This window comes from Rana temporaria, chromosome 6 (assembly GCF_905171775.1).
Source record: "Rana temporaria chromosome 6, aRanTem1.1, whole genome shotgun sequence".
In the NCBI taxonomy this organism is placed as follows: Eukaryota; Metazoa; Chordata; class Amphibia; order Anura; family Ranidae; genus Rana; species Rana temporaria.
The window spans coordinates 195,967,346-195,984,979 of NC_053494.1; the positions used below are offsets into that span (position 1 = coordinate 195,967,346).

At 41.2% G+C, this 17,634-nt stretch overlaps 1 protein-coding gene across 1 annotated transcript in view; it reads left to right on the forward strand.

Annotated features, from left to right (window-relative positions):
• LRP1B (LDL receptor related protein 1B) overlaps positions 1-17,634 on the forward strand; it is a 1,757,966-nt gene that overhangs the window by 1,589,447 nt on the left and 150,885 nt on the right. The window contains exons 67-69 of the mRNA XM_040358043.1: positions 6,389-6,505; positions 9,789-9,895; positions 14,432-14,561. Coding sequence (XP_040213977.1) covers positions 6,389-6,505; positions 9,789-9,895; positions 14,432-14,561 — 354 coding nt within the window. The remainder of the gene's footprint in view (positions 1-6,388; positions 6,506-9,788; positions 9,896-14,431; positions 14,562-17,634) is intronic.

A 17,634-nucleotide genomic window follows, 5' to 3' on the forward strand; every position in this document is an offset into this window, starting at 1 on the left:
GTAGTTTACACCATGGGTGAACGGGGTAGGGTGACAATGCAGGAGCATAATTGGTAGACCATTGTCACCTCCTAACAGGAAGTGCCTAAACAAGGGCCATCATGATAGGATCCCTAGGTATACTTTTAATGCAATAAAATGTAAAGCCCAACTCCAGGGAACTTGAAAATTATCCATTGCAGTGGGGCTGCACCCATACTGCAACTAATTGCTTGTTTAGTACGGGGGGACTTGTTAAAGTAGATTTACTTACATAATCCTCTGTTCCTTCACAAGACTATATTCGTCCCTACAGCCTTTTCTCCCCCTATGCTTCAGTGGTTTAGGGTCCTGGCATCTTCAAGACTAATGCAGGCTTTATAGTAAAGGGACAGTCCTCTGCTGGAGTAAAGTAAGTGCCACCTTCCAAGGGAGCATACATCGGGTAAGCAGTCTTGCTCTCCTCTAGACTAAAACAAGCAACATTTTCAAGATTCCCAGAGTTGGGCTTTAAAAAGATTGAAAACAACCTTTAGAACTATATTACCTGTTGAAGCTTATATAAGATCTTATTGATTCGATTTATAGTTACTTTTTCATAAGTAAGTCAGTAAAACAATGTAATTATCACTTACAACTTAATATTCAAACTGTTGGGGGCTCTGAGTTCACAAGTAGTCAGAATCCAGCTGTGGACTTTTTGTATAAACCAAGTGAAAAGAAACCCCACCAATCAGCATCCAGCTGTCATTTTTCTATTGAAGATCAGACAAAGAAAGGAAACATCTGAATGGCTTCCAAGGAGTGACATTCCTTCTACTGTATATTCATTATTCTTGTTTTCACAAATGAGCCCAGGTGTCCTGCGTACGAGCTACCCGCCGAACGTAATAGAATAAGATAAGGTTTGATCAAAAATTCCACACAGAGCCTCATAAATATGCATGTTCTACTTCTCTCTATAATCAGCTATTTCAACCTCAGCAGTGACTAGTTTTTATACACTTTGCAAAACTGGTTAAAGTAATTAGTTACCTACTGTGACTAAAAAAGAATAGTCGTAGTCATTCATTACTTTTGCTGCACACATCATCTAGCTGCACAATTAGAAGAGAGTCAAAGGTCTGAGCAACTAATTAAGAGTTGCAGAGTAAATTAACCTTTGTATCCCATTATGCAGAAGACAAATGTAATCTTTTGTCACGGAGCTACCTTACTGATGTTGAAAACATAAAAATCAGCTGTTGATACTCGTCCATTAACATAGCATAGAAAAAAACAAAACAACAGAGCATTGAGGAGGACATTATTTGTGGATCTTGTTTTCTTTGATATGTGTGTACAATGTGGCCCAATGTAATTTTGAGACAAATTCAGACTATACAGAAGCTAAAACGTTAAAGGAATGTTAGCTTTATGCTTTTTTTCCCTAACTTAGTTGTATCTAGCACTTGAAGCTTATAAAAATAGAAAAAGCACATCTACACATACAGCACATGTAAATCTCTTTTGTGAATATTGTGATGCTACTATTGAAGGTCTATATTTTTTTCTGAAACTACATATGGAAACTTTACAAGAAGACCTAAAAAAATTAAGGGGTGGGCAACTACATGGCAAACAAGGTTTAATCAAGTAAAGTAATGTACTTGGGGGCTAAAAATATGAATGCAAGTCACTTTATAGGGGGGACCTTTGGAGGAATGCAGGATGGAAAAGGATCTGGGGGCTCTAGTAGACCACAGGCTCAGCAATGGCATGCAATGCCAAGCAAAGCAAGCAGATTATTAGCAGGCATTAAAAAAAGGATATTTACTCAAAAGATAAAACTATAATGCTATTGGTTTACAAACAAATTGTCTGGTTGCATCTTGAGTGTGCCATGTAGTTCTGGTCACCAGTCCTCTGGAAGGATGTGCTGGAATGGGAGATAGTCCAGAGAAGGGCAACTAAGCTGATAAGGGGACTCAAAGACCTTGGTTACTACAAGCATTAAACTTATAATCCCTGCAGAAGAGACTCTCAAAAGGATATATGATAGTGAAGGGGGTAACCAATAGGGGGCGAGGAAGGGGTTAAGTGCGTCTTAGGGAGTGATTCTAACTGTGGAAGGCTGGGCTAAAAGTGGCACAACAGTGATCCCTGCTCCTGATGACATGGAGCAGTAGATCACTGTCCTGTCATGAGGCAGACAATGGAAATGCCTTGGCGATTGCGGGTACCCAGCGGATATTGAGTCTGCGGGACCCGCGGGCACGCTCATGGAGCGCGTGGCAGGGTACATTGCTTTGTGCAGCCAAGCCATTCTGCCGACATATATCTACAGGCGGCGGTCGGCAAGTGGTTAACCTAGACTGTGTAGGTTTTTTTTTGTGTCATTGGGAAGTGTCAATAATTAGAAATAGCTCTTAGATGGTCATCTTAGCATATGCAATATACATGTATAAGGATAAGGAAATTGGTATTGACATAAACACACACACTATCACAGGTTGAACTGGGTGGACTGGTATCTTCATTCAGCCTTACCAACTATTTAACTTTGTAACTTACCTATGTTACCTAGTTAACTTAGGCAGAAATAAGACATAGGACAGCTATAGATGGGAATATTTTCTGAGAATGATGGATAAAGAGATATTTGTCTATCCTTGGGTGCTTCAGTTTAGCACCAGGATCTGATACCTACTAGCCTACCACTATCAATGCTACATGTGCAATACCTTTCTCCTTTGTTCTTCTTCATAGAAAGATTAGGGATTTGGCCTGGTCACAGGAAGTTTTCCCAACAAGCTAAAATAATTCATGAGAATACTTACATTTCTCTATTGCAGCTATTCTCAATCAAAGTTCTGCTAGAGTTTGTTGCTAGGGTTCTTGAGTTGTAGCTGATTTATCTCCCATTTGATGTTGCCTGGATGGTTTTGTGTGAGCCAGTTGTATAACACCCATGAGCTGTCTAAAAGGGAGGCATTCTGGCCACCACTGTAATGGAAACAATCTGACCACTGGCCTGTAAGGGGCATTTTTCCAACTGGCACCCAATGAATTGGTTTTAGCCAAGGTTCTGGGAGAACTGGAAACTATTTCAAGGGTTCCTCTGGAGTGAAATGTTTAGGAAAGGCTGCTCTAGCGGGCGTATCTGGTGGCCACACAAGGTCCCAAGCTACACTAAAGTAACTAAACCTCTGTAGGACTGAGATTTTTTTTTTTTTATGGAAAACCCAATGTCAGCACAATTTTATAAGGCCTCGTACACACGACCGAGTTTCTCGGCAAAAACCAGCAAGAAACTTGCTGGGAGATATTTTTTTGCCGAGGAAACCGGTCGTGTGTACATTTTCGTCGAGGAAACTGTCGAGAAACTCGACGAGCCAAAAAGAGAGCAAGTTCTCTATTTCCTCGACGGGAGTCTCAAATTGGCTCATCGAGTTCCTGGTCGGGCTGGTTTCCGACGAGAAACTCGAGCGTGTGTATGCTAAGAAACCCGCGCTTGCTCAGAATAAAGTATGAGACGGGAGTAAAAGTAGCATTTGTAATGGAGATAACACATTTTTCAAGCTGTAACAGACTGAAAAGTGCAAATCATCTCTTACCAAACTTTTATTTAACACGCAAACACATGAAATTAGCAAAAGTAGCCCCAAGAGTTTAGCCAGTGGAATCAAACTTCCCCTGCCGTTGTATGTGTTGTATGTCACCGCGTTTAAGAACGAGGAGATTTTGTCTTAAAAGTGTGTACGCAAAGCAAGCTTGTCAAGTTCCTTGACAAGCCTAACAAGGAACTCGACGAGAAAAACTATGTGTTTCGCCCGTCGATTTCCTCGGTCGTGTGTACGAGGCCTTACACTGCTTTATAACTATGAAGAGATTGGTTAAAATGGGTGAAGAAATTGTATCACTAAAGTCTCTTTGTACTGAAGATATATCTAAGAAGTCAGCTAGCTATACAACACAAAGTTGTCATATTTTGGCAGACTAGACGTTCTGTTCTCCTTTTTTCCAGTAAATAATTCTATCTTGCACTTAATTTTTAGTAGAAATTTAGAGATGTTTTTGCATAAAAAGGACTTGCGAAACATAAAAATGCCTCTAATGATAACTTTAGTAACTGGCTCACCATTTAATGAAGGCCATAAACAACAACACTACATGCAGCCAGCAGAAGTTGAAGAAAAATAAACATACATTCATCCTTGTTTTTATATAATAAATCACTAAATATATGTTGTGTGCATTTCATTTATGTTACGCCGAGCATTCCATGAACTGTAGCATTAATTAGTTAGACAAATTGCTTTTTGCATGTGCGTAGAAGCTTTGTTCAACTTATTAAACCCATTAAAGGCTAAATTAATAATTCAAAATGTGGGGTAGTTAAAGAAGAACTCTGCTGACCTCTATGTATTTTAAATGACCATATAACTTAGCGTGAGTACAGAAAAACAAACATTTTTGGCAAAAAAAATAAAATGTTTCCATGGCTTCATGTACAATTCATGAAATAAAAATGTTACACTTTGTGGCCAAAGGTTTGCGCAAACTCCTTCAAAGTATTTGATTAAAGCGGAACTCCACTGCATCTGAGCACCACAAACCTAAAACACTATTTCATGAATTTTTAATATTCAAAGCAAACTCCCCCATCCATTCACTTGCTTTATTTTGTTGATAAATTACTTTGAAATACAACCCCCTTTCATTTTTGGCCGTGGTCATTTTGAGTAAGGGCAGATAATTCCTGTAGCGTTTCCTTCTTGGAATCCATCTGCACTTAGATCAAGCATGCATGCAGGAGAGTGTGCTTAGCTGTTCCAGCATGCCTGTGCACCTGTACATAAAGCCAGATCCTGAAAGACATGGGGGTTGATTTACTAAAATTGAGAGTGCAAAATCTGGTGTAGCTTTGCATAGAAATCAGCTTCCATTACAGCTTTAAGGGGTTGCAAACCCTTTTGTGGTTTTTCACCGCAATTCTTTTTAAAAGAAAAAAACTGCCCAAAATATACTGGTGATAATTTTTGACCCTGACCTTTGACTCTACAGTAACTTACCCTGGCATTGACCTTGATCAAGCCTGGATCTAGCTATTTATTATTTCCTTTATTTATTATTATTACTATTTTTTTTTACACACCGTTGTTTTTTTGTTTTTATCTCTGCAATATCCTCTCCATTCACAGAGAGAGAAACACAGGGGCAGGCTTCACAGTGACTGATCACTTTGATAGCCAATCAGAGGCTATCACAGCAATCAGGTACTGATCATTAGTACGGGACCTGGGGCTCCCACCAAAACCCTGGTCTCTGTGCTGGGCACACTCCCAGCACAAAGACAGATGCGCGTATATATGCGCCCCCACGCAAAAAAGCCCAGTCCAGTGAGGTTGGATATCTCCATACTGTTGGTGTGAAAGGGTTAATGTGTTCCCTGCATTAAAGGTAAAACATTTTTTAGAGCTTTCTGTCCTCCCCCTTCTCTTTGTAAAGGGGAAAAGAGGGGAGAAGAGATCCAGTGATGTGAATAGCTGCATCTCTTCTCCCCTCTCTTACTCTTCAGACAGGGACTGAGGCAGCTGCTATTGGCTCCTGCTGCTGTCAATCAAATGGAGTGAGGAGGAAGCGGTCACTCCCATAGACACACAGTGCTCGGGAGTGAGCATGCACTGTGTGCCCTTATAGCAAGAGGCTTGCTATGGGGGCACATGAAAAAATGAAAAAAGGAGGTGCCAAAATCATCAGTGGGGGACCCCAGAAGAGGCAGTTTGGGGCCACTTTGATCAAAACCATTGCACAGAGTAGGTGAGTAGAACATGAATCTTATTTTAATTTAAAAAAAAATCTACCTTTAGTAACACTCAAATTAACTATTCTGTAAACATAATATACGTATGTTTCTGTTGACAAAGGTAACTCCCCTGGATAAGTACCCTCATTTTAAAAAAAAAGTGAAAAAAATTGTCACAATGCTAAAATAAAAATCCTTAACCCTGTGTGAAAGTTTTGTGAACTAAGCCTATGAGCTCAATTCACAAAGCTTTAACACCAGCTCTAGGGACTTTATTTTCACCCATGTGACTGTCATTTAAATTAGCATTGGATACAAGTTAAGATAACTGACACTTTTTCGAAAATAAGGATTCTAATCAAGGGAAATTAGCTTTGTCAGCAGAGCCTTATGTATTTTACATTTACAAAATCTGTCCTTCAGATTAATTTAGAATGCAGCAAGCACTTGTGAAGAGTCCGTGTAGGTCATTCTTCTTGAATTCAAAGGGAAAATTATATATTTTTTTACACTGCCCACCTCCTATGTTTTGTGCAGCCTTGCTAGTCTTTTACATAAGAGTAACTTGAATTTCAGATATACTTCTCCATTGCTGCTAGGTAATGTATTTTTAATTTACAGACAAAAAGACCTGCGGTCCTCATGAATTCCAGTGCAAAAATAAGAACTGCATTCCAGATCACTGGCGGTGTGATGGACAAAATGACTGCGGTGACAATTCAGATGAAGAATCTTGCAGTAAGTAGAAGAATTGTTCTTATAGCATATTTCAAGCGAGTATTTAAAGTGACCCTGCACAATAATTATTAGACATGTGCACACTGAAATATTTTGTTTTGGAAATTCGCATTTCATCTGAAAAATACATTTATTTTGTTTCGTTAAAAATGCATTAGTCCGAAAATCCGAATACTAAAGTGGAACTTCCGCTCATCTGATTCCTCCCCCCCTCCGGTGCCACAATTTGCACCTTTCGGGGGGGGGGGGACAGGATACCTGTCTTTGACAGGTATTCTTTCCCACTTCCGGGAGTCTGGGCCGCGGCCCGTAATGTCACCGCGGGGCTCCCTCCTCCTCCCCCAGCCGCCGGCCCTGTAGGAGAGAGGAGCGGGCCTCACGCATGAGCAGTAGGCTACACTGACGGGATCCCTTAGCCGCAATGGTGGCAGCAGCACCCGACAGCTGATGGAAACATCAGATGCGGGTGCCGATACTGCTGGACTCCACCACAGGTAAGTGTCCTATTATTTAAAGCCAGAACCTGCAGTATGTGTAGCTACTGGCTTTAATTTTTTTTGGGGGGGGGGGGGAAACACTGCTTTAATTAAGGTCAAATTTGTCAATTATAGGCTTCTGGTGTCTGTCAGATGTTCTAAGAAGATTCGACAAAGCAGCTAAACTGTACGACGCCGCAATCGTACATTTCCGTTTGAATGCTCTGCCCACAAGCTATAGTAGAATTCTAATGTTGTATGACTAGTAATAATTATATTTATTAATTATTATTACTAGTCAAACAACATTATAATTCTTCTATAGCCTTTGGGCGGAGCATTTGACCATAAATGTCCGGTCGCGGCGATCGTATGTTTTTTACCTGCTTCTTCGAATCTTCATGTCTCTATAATGTCAAATCTTTTCTCTCTATGTAGAATAATCTTGGACTAATAGAGATAAGTTAGGCACATTCAACCACAAGGTTTGATAGACACAGATCACTATTGTCACCGTCATGTCAAATCTTCTGTCTATCTACAGTAGATCGAACTGTTGTGGCAACGGTATGAAAATTTAATGGATACGAAAATAAATCATTTTTTAATGTCGGATCTTTCGGATTTTGGACTTTGCGTGTTCGTTATCGTTTGTCAAAACGAACACGAAAATCCCCGAAATTCGGACAAAAATGCATACGGACAAAAACAAATGCAAAAACTAATAATTATTAATGTTCCAAATATGCAATGCATTAATGCACATTAGCTTACATTTACCCTGTGGATAATAGCAAGTGCTTATTCCCCTTCCACCCTTCAGCATCTCCAAACTCTACTTGTTCTCCTGTACATATCTGATTAGGTACCATTGCACACACCAGACTTGGTAATTCTTCTCTCTTGCAGTGTGATAATTGTTAGCAAATTAATTCTTATTGTCTATTTACCCTGTATAGGGAACACTCGAATTTGCAGGGTGTTTGGTGGGTGTTCGCCCCACCGAATGCCCTGCAATGCACTGCACGCTGCACATATATTTTATAACTGTTGCATGTGGAAGCGCTCTTATTCTGAGCCTTTATTTGATGGCACAGAGAAAAATCAGCACGCATTACAATATAGCTTGCTTTCCAACCCTGCCTTCCTATGAGATTACACAGACTTCCTTCTGATAATTACATGCTGATTTTCAGAAATAAAATTCCCGTATTGACAAGCTGAGGAATAATGCGATTCCTGGCGAGAATGACTGTATGTGACCTTTTAAAAAAAGCATAAATAACAAAGCATCAGACGATTATAATTATTTTCCCTGTCACCCGCAATAACATACGAGAAGGAGTGAGACTATATAAAGAATTGATCAGCTCAAATGAACTGTGCATTACCGCAATCATCACACATACAAACCTATATTTATGCCATATATTATTTGAATTCTAACTGATAATTGCAGTATGGTTAAAAGAAACCTGTGTAGAGTAAAATATAAAGTCTGCCTACCCTCATCTCTCCTTCTAAAGGGGCCAGGTTCCTGGCTGTCATGAGAATCATATGGTCTTGATTTTTTCTTTTAGTAGGGATGAGCTTGTGTTTGTTCTGAACCAGGTCCAGGTCCGAACCTGGAAGTCAGGTCTCATTTCTGAGCCAGTGAACTACAAGGAATTTACCACCCCACAGTTGACTTATACAAAGGGGAGGGGATGCTTGTGACATTAATGGCCTAACTTGATACATGAATATATTAAATGGATGTCATTGACCTAATATGACCACGATGGTATATTATGTCAGTGTTTCTCAACCTTTTTCCAGTCGGGGCGCCCTTTTATGGCCATGCGTAGTCCATACTGCTGCTTTAGAAATGCAACTCTTATGCCGTGTACACACAATCGAAATTCCGACAAGAAAAGTCCGATGTGTAGGCTTCATCGGAATATTTCTGTCGGAATTTGAGAAAAATTTGAGAGCTGGTTCTCAAATTTTCCGACAAGAAAAGTTCTTGGAGTAAATTACGATCATCTGTATGCAATTTCGACAGACCAAAAACCATGCATGCTCGGAATCGAGTCAACAAATGCTTGGAATCATTGAACTTAATTTTCCTCGGCTTGTCGTAGTGTTGTAAGTCACCGCGTTCTTGACGGTCGGAATTTGGTGTGACCGTGTGTATGCAAGACAAGTTTGAGCCAAGATTGCGTCTGAAAAAAATCCACAGATTTCTTGTCGGATTTTCCGAATGTGTGTACATGGCATTAGGCCCCTTTCATACAGGCCAGATCCGGTTTTGCTCATCTGGGTATCCATTTGCTGATTCTCTGCCGGGCTGGGCAGAGTGGCCAGATAAAAGGTCTGTCTCCGCTCCAGTTATGAAGGGCGAACATGGGCACAGCCTGATCTCCTCTATGGGCCACCAGAAGTAAATGGACAGGATGTTCGTTTACACCTGACTGCAATCTGGAGGTAGCTGGTTGTAAACAAACACAAGTTCATTTACATCGGGTGTTCCATAGAGGAAAATAGAGGGTCTGATCGGGTCCGGCTGAAAAACAGACAACCGGACCTGATCTGAAAGGGGCCAAGTTTACATCACTTTGATTAAAATTACGGTATATGCACATGACCATTTTTATTATTATTCCCCCTCCGGTCATTCTTTTTACCTGAAGATTGTAAATTTAGGATTTTCAACATTCTTCTAATATATTTTTCTCCTGTTAGTTTTTTTGGGGGGGATTTCATCATATAGAACTGCATATGTTCCCTTATATGTGTGTTTCCCATAAATGTTTTGTTTTCCACAGAGCCTCAGACATGTGCACTGAAAGAGTTCCTGTGCAGTAATGGCGACTGCATCTCTGCCAGATTTTGGTGTGATGGTGAATATGACTGCGCTGATGGGTCCGATGAGGTGATTATTTTAAAAGTATCTAACCTAACATAGGCAATACCAATAGCAGATGACTCACTGCAAATAGTTTGCTACTCATACAATGCCTTTAATTCAAAGCTACACCTTATGCAGGTCTAAAGCCGGCCATACAAATTTGCTTGATTCCCTCTTCAACACAGACAGTGTTGATGCGGAAATCCCTCCTGCTGAGCCAATCAACTTAAAGTGTCCTATGTGATGCTAGCTGCAGTTTTAGTTGAAACTCCCTGACCTTTGATTTCTCCCTTCCTCCCCACAGCCATATGGGGTTAATGTGGGCTGAGGGACCTGTCATATGCACTTGTCAAGAGTGCCAACTATGTCTGCCTTTCCGAACCCCCCACACCCTTTCTATAGCTTCTATCTATGTAAAAGTTCTATGAATGGAGGACAGGCAGGTGATTTAAAAATCCACCACCTCCATGTGTAGATTGTTTTTCATTGATTAAAGCCATTGTATGGCTTCCTGTGAATGGATGAGGAGTGGAATGGACAAAATGGTAGGATCCTTGGCTTGTATTAACCCCCACGGGCTCTGAGGAAGGGAGCTTGCCTCCCAAAACTCAGCTTTCCAACTGCAGAGATTTATCATTCCCCGGTGCTGGAGCTGTGAATGATACGCTTTGAGGCCGCGTTCACATATGTGCGGCCCTGGGTTTGTGCCTGGGGTCCAGTGAGTGTCTGTTCACCAGTTCAGGTGCGATTCAGGTCCAAATTCACACTTGAATTGGACCCAAACATGCACAGGACCCTTCTGCAATCCAGACCATGACCGCCCCGGACCTGTGTGAACTGCCTCAATTGAGATTCACACTCACCTGTCATGCAAAATGCATCCAATTCACATATACTGTATGTGAACCCAACCTGAACCTTCTCATGTTTGTGAGTATGTCTTTGGCATTTTTTTTAACAAACATAGAATTGGTGTTGAAGGTAATGCATTATGTGTGTGTGCCCTCCTTTTTTTCTTTATACCGGAAAATTATGGCTGTGGGGGGGGGGGGTTGGTCAGAGGACACAGGATTTCAACTAAAACCATAGACAACAGCACAAGGGACACTTCACATTGATTGTAAGTAAAGTCGCTTGTGCTGATTCCTTTTTCTTAAATGTCAACTTAGGCTGTAAGGTCCACTTACTGTATATCATAATTGCCTGGATATGGACACACTGAAACTTGAAAATGACAGATATATTTTACTGAAATATCTTTTTTGGAGAGTAATTTTTCTTCTCCAACTTTTTTTTTGCTACTTGGAATATTACTGAAAGCCTAGATATATTCCTCTAAAGAGGCTCAAGAGAACGGTGAACTAGATTGCAAAAATTGAAATATGGCACTTCAATTCCTTCCTCTCATTTCATTGCAAATAAAGTGTGGCCTTGAGCTCTGTTTGTGTTTTCTGCCTACCGCCGAGAAAGGAAAAGAGAAAAAAAAAATACTCTTTTTCTGCAATTTGAGTAGACAAAGGATCCATTTATTTCTAGCCCTGAAAAGTTTAGCTGTATCCTGGTGAGCAAATGCTGCTGCTTGGTAAATTAGCAATTTTCATTAAAGATGGATAGGGCAGAGCACAATAGCAATAGTACGATGGATTTGAAGGAAAGTGCTCACCTGTATAGATCAGGTGCTTCCCTAGTGCTTGTAGAATTACAGTATTTAGATATATACCTTCTTTCTAAAATTCTCAGACCATTATTATTTTTTTGGCTAACATAACATTTTGGTGTTAAAGTCCTAAAAAGGGGTTGGAGACGCCATTAACTACTTGAGTCCCAGAGATTTGTTTTGCTTTTGCTTTTTCAATGGCTTGGTTTAACGTCTTATATCTTTAAGTTTTTTGTAATCTATCCAAAAATAAATATAAATAAACAAAATTTGTGGCCATATACAGCAGGTAAAATAAATATTGAACATGTCACCATTTTTCTAGGTAAATATATTTCTGAAATGAAATGTTCTCCACACGTTGGTAACAACCCATGCAATCTATACATACAAAGAAACCAAAACTAATAAGTTCAGAAATTAAAAGAGCTGTAAAGGAAAAAAAAATCACCTTAAGGTGAAAAAACTTCAGAGTATACCGCCCCCCCGGCCCCACCACCCCCGTTATACTTACCTGACCCCTCGAAAGTCCCGCGCTCTGCCCCGACATCCTCTTCGCCGCTCAGCCTGACAGCTGATTGGCTAGAGCGGATGGATTGAAAGCAGAGCAGCCATTGGCTGGCGCTGCTGTCAATCACATCCAGTGACGCTGCACGCCGAGGGGCGGGGCAAAGTGATACAGTGAGCACCTTTAGAAATATATTTACCTAGAAAAATGGTGATATGTTCAATGCTTTTCTTACCCGCTGTATGTATATATATATATATATATATATATATATATATATATATATATATATATATATTTTTTTTATATATCATTTTAATTAGGAAGAAATTATTCCCAATGCAACTAACATAATTAGCGCAGTCCCAGATATGTACCCCAAAATGTAAATATAAAAGTCTGCTGAATAAAAGGATTTCACATTTTTTCAGCTCCTGGGTTTATTAATGGATGTCAGAGCTGTCACTAACATTGGCTGTTCCAGCCCACATGCCTGCAGGGACCAACAGGAGCTGTTGATTCCTGGTGCCATGTTAAAATGGAACTAGGACTCAAGGGTTCTTATTGCAATAACTGTGTTTTAATTGGGGAAATTTCCTGGGGCAAAAATAAAAACACAAATGCATTTTAAGTAGAGTGAGAAAAAATTAGTATATCTGATAATTTGGCAAGAATATTGGGAAGCACAAATGCATGAGTCAGGGAAGAAAAGTAATTAAAGGGGACCTCTATTGTGCTAGTTTGCTTTAACCACTTCAGATTTGGCTGCTCAATGACCGGGCCATTTTTTGCGATGCGGCACTGCGTCATTTTAACTGACAATTGCGTGGCCGTGTGATCTTGTACCCAAACAAAATTGATGTCCTTTTTTGCCCACAAATAGAGCTTTCTTTTGGTGGTATTTGATCACATCTGTGGTTTTAATTTTTGTGCGCTATAAACAAAATTAGAGCGACAATTTTGGAAAAAACCCAATATCTTTTACTTTTTGCTATAATAAATATCCCATTTTTTTTTTCTCAGTTTAGGCCAATATGTATTCTTCCACATATTTTTGGTAAAAAATAAATCGCAATAAGTGTTTATTGATTAGTTTGCGCAAAAGTTATAGCGTCTACAAACTATGGGAAAGATTATGGCATTTATATGGCGTTTTTATTATTATTATTTTTTTTACTAGTAATGGTGGTGATTTTAGTAGTATTGCAACATTGCGGCGGACAGGTCGTACACTTTTGACAAATTTTTGGGACCATTGACATTTACAGAGCGATCAGTGCTAAAAATTTGCACTAATTACTATGTAAATGTTACTGGCAGGGAAGGGGTTAACACTAGGGGGCTAACAAGGGGTTAACTGTGTTCCCTATTTGTGTGTTCTAACTGTGGGGGGTGAGACTTACTAGGAGAGATGCCAGATCATGGTTTCTACTTAGTAGAAACACACAATCTATCTTCTCTCCTCTGACAGCACAGGGATGTATGTGTTTACACACACAAACCCCCATGCTGCCGCTCGTGCCTCGGGCGACACTCACACGCCTTCTGGTGGCTCTCCTGGGCAAATCCATGTACAGCACTTCGCCCAGACGAGCCATTCTGCCGCAGTATATCTGTGTGAGCCAGTCGGGAACCGGTTAAGTTCGGGATTTGAGTGTTTACACTCACAAACCCCATGTGGTGCCGCTCGCACCTCTGGGTGATGCTCACGCGCCCTCTGGTGGCTCTCCTGGGCAAAGCCGTATATGTACGGGATTTCGCCCAGGAGAGCCATTATGCCGCAGTATATCTGCGTGAGCCAGTCGGGAACTGGTTAAGTTGGAGATTTGGGTGTTTACACACACAAACCCCCGTGGTGCGGCTCGCAACTCCGGGTGATGCTTACGCGCCCTCTGGTGGCTCTCCTGGGCAAAGCAATATATGTACGGGATTTCGCCCAGGAGAGCCATTCTGCGTGAGCCAGTCGGGAACCGGTTGAGTTGGGGTTGCATGAAAAACTGTACACATCTAACTGACATTTTAGACCCCTGGTTGGAAAGGGCTCTTATTGTATCCAGCAGTGCCAGCATTTGGTCATACATGTTGCACAAACAGTAGGGACTACATAAAAATTTTTTTGTGACAATTGGGGAATGAAACATATCACCTGTCGATGTTCCAGAGAACACAGCTAATATTTTTATATGTTTTTGCTTCACTGATTCTCCACTGTTAGCTAAAAAAAAAAAAGAGGCAGCACAATGTAGATTCTCCCTGAGAAAATCTCAGAAAAATATACTGTGTTTCAGAATAAAGTTCAGTGTTCCATTTTTCAGTTTTATTGCATTGTTCTTTCTGTCTCTGAGGATTAAAATGAGGTCACTGAGTTGTTCTTTTTCATTGTCTGTTTGGGTAGAGAAACTGTGAGAATGGCTGCTCTAAAGACCAGTTCCAGTGTTCCACCGGTCAATGCCTACCAGCGAAGTGGAAATGTGATGGCCATGAAGACTGCAAAGGTGGAGAAGATGAGAAAAACTGCGAGCCGGGTACTGAAATAATTGATTTAAGGGTTCTAGAGGAAAAACCTTTCCAACACAGCTGCCTGTTTTAGAGTTCATTCTTACCTAGAGTACAGTATTTCCAAGGAGAGGGTGAGGATGGCATTATTAAACATGAGTCTGTGCTGGGTCAGAGAAGTAAAACACTAGCACCTGAATTTCTTACATTTTCCCTAGGCAGACATTAAAAATCAATGCAGTTAGAAGACAGAAAGGAGCTCCTATAAAATAGAGAGTGAATATTGCTATCCTCTGTCCGTTGAGCTCTGCAGGGTTGTGCATACAATTTATGGCCCATTTATAAATTGCAGGCCATGGTGCTGAGCCTGTCGTGTCATATGGAGTTTTCTCTGCTTAATGCAGTGATTGGTGGAGAGCTGGTCATGCGACTTTAACAGGTCATATAACCAGTCTCTCCTATCTGCTTTATTTTGTCAATCTCCTTTGACTCTTATTTTGACCTCCACCCACTTAGGGCTCTCAAAGCTAGAGGAATGCACATTTATAAAGAATACCACTTTTTTATTATTATTATTATTATTATTATTATTATTATTATTATTATTAATAGAGAGTGATGCTTCTTCTTTTTTTTTCTTAAAAGAGAAGTATGGGAATGTTTTTTTTTTTTTTTTAATCATACTTACCTAGGTGGATCCAGCATCGGTCAAATTCTGCATCTGTTCTTTGCTGGCTCTAGGACTGAGAACCGAGTGATTAAACACCGCCAATTGCTTGGTAATCAGAGCTCCTTGAGCAGAGAGCTGGTGACTGTCAGCCACCGGTTCTCTGCTCTGTCCCACCCCCACTCTTACTGAAGTACTGGGTTTTGTAGGAGTGGGAGCGGCCGTCTCAGCCTCTCAATGACTCTCTGAGCTGGGTGCTGGCCCAGGCATGAAGGCGGGTCCAGACCATATCGTTGCAATCTTTCCCAAGCCTGGACCGGCTCTGGGACATCAGCCGACAACAGGCTTCAGACTTATGTCTGCTGAAAACAGGTCACGTGTGCAGAACGAACTGTGCTCCTGTGATCCACAGAAATACAGACAAAACAAGCTGTAGTGTACGTGAAGCTTAAGGCCCCTTTCACACGGGGCGGATCAATAATGATCCGCCCCGTGAACCTCCACTTGCTCAGTGGGGATCGCTTCGTTGATCCCCGCTGAGCTGGCGGATGACAGGGCGGTCCCTGCACACTGTGCAGGGACCGCCCTGTCTTTTCACCGCTTTCCCCTATGGGGGGATCAGATGAACACGGACCGTCTATCCGTGTTCACCCGATCTGATCCGCCAGACAGATGGAAAAGTAGGTTTTCCCTCTGTCACACTTTGGCGGATCGGATGTCAGCGGGCATGTCACCGCTGACATCCGCGGCTCCATACAGCCTAAAAAACTGGCAGGCGGACCTGAATGGGCCGCCCATGTGAAAGAGCCCTAAGAGAGATAAAATGTAGATAAGGAGGTCCAATTACATTAATAGCCTAATCCCTCTCTTACTATGGCATTAGGCTAATAAGGAAGAAGTAACACAGACCCAACAGGAATGCAGTGTACTGCTAACTTCCTGTAGCAGAGTGACAACACTGCCTGCACTGTACTAAAATCCCACACAGTGTTTTCGGAACTTCAGAACACCTCCCCCATTATCCCCATTTAGGTAGGAGCGATGTGTTCTGTAGTTAGGCAAAAGAAAACTCATTTGAGGCTGACAAATTTGCTTTGGATTTCAGTGAAACAGAGGCAGGATTGTCAGCTCACTACAGGAAGTTAAGATCACACTGGATTTCTGTCAGGAACAGCAGGTATTTTCTGTACCTGCAACATTATTACAAAACAGTAAAAAGTTTATGCAATGCAGAAATGTAGTGAATATGTTTTTTTTTATGTTTTTTCTCCAATAAAGTGGGGAAAAGGAGACGCTCCACTGGTTGGAATGAAAGTTATATAAACTTTTTTAAGGACACTTTAGGAATGCTCTGGTTAGAAATGTATTTTCAAACATTTTGAAAACAACTGCATTCTTATCGGTCCACAGGTTTGAATTTTAAGTGTGCATCTTTAAAGTTGGATTATATTTTTTTTTTGTAGTTATTAAAAACGTTTCCAGAGTCGGCATAATGGTGCATTCCCTACATAAAATAAATGTAGCTCTTTTGTGATGCAGTGGTGAGACGGCTCACATTACATTATAATGCCTTAACAACTGCAGGTTAAACTGCTATTTTCTGAGCCACAGGTGGTTCTCTTACTACTTCTCTGTGGCCTGCATACTAAACGAAGTTCCATTTTATACAGGCTACACTTCCCTAGTAATTTTACAGGTGAAAGCCTGATACAAATGTCCCTTAATAACTGTAATATGGCACCTTGCTGATTGATTCCAGTCATCCCACGCTACTGTATCATTTGAATCTGGCATGCATGATTAAATAGGTAAGAGAATTTATAGTTCACTGACCCAAAGTGATTCCCCCCTCTCCTGCAAAAACCATACATGAAGCCCTTTGACCACCCAACCTTAGTGAGCCCCCCATTGGTATGCACAGCTTATGGCATTAGGGTGTGCACCCCAGAGCACAAACACATATGTGTGTATATCAGCAGAGAGGTGGATGGTGTCAGTAGAGCAGAGGACAGTGTCAGTAGAGCAGAGGTTGGCATTAGCAGAGCAAGGGAAAGTGTTAGTAGAGCAGTGGATAGTGTCAGTAGAGCAGAGGACAGTGTCAGTAGAGCAGTGGACAGTGTCAGTAGAGCAGCGGTTGGCATCAGCAGAGCAAGGGACAGTGGCAGCACTGCAAGAGGGAGGCAGGGGTGCCAGGATGCAATCAGTACTGCACAGGTTGATTAGGGTGTGCCCAGGCACACCCTGTGTGCACACCAATGAAACCCCCCTCCCTAATTCCTCTCTATTTACCCTTAGTAGGTCTCCATTCTTCTCCATTTATTCATAATGAGCGCCTCTTCTCTCCACTTACCCTACATGAGTCCCTATCCATACACTTACCCTTAATGAGTCCCCCTTCTCTCCACTTACCCTACATGAGCCCCTTTCCTTCCACT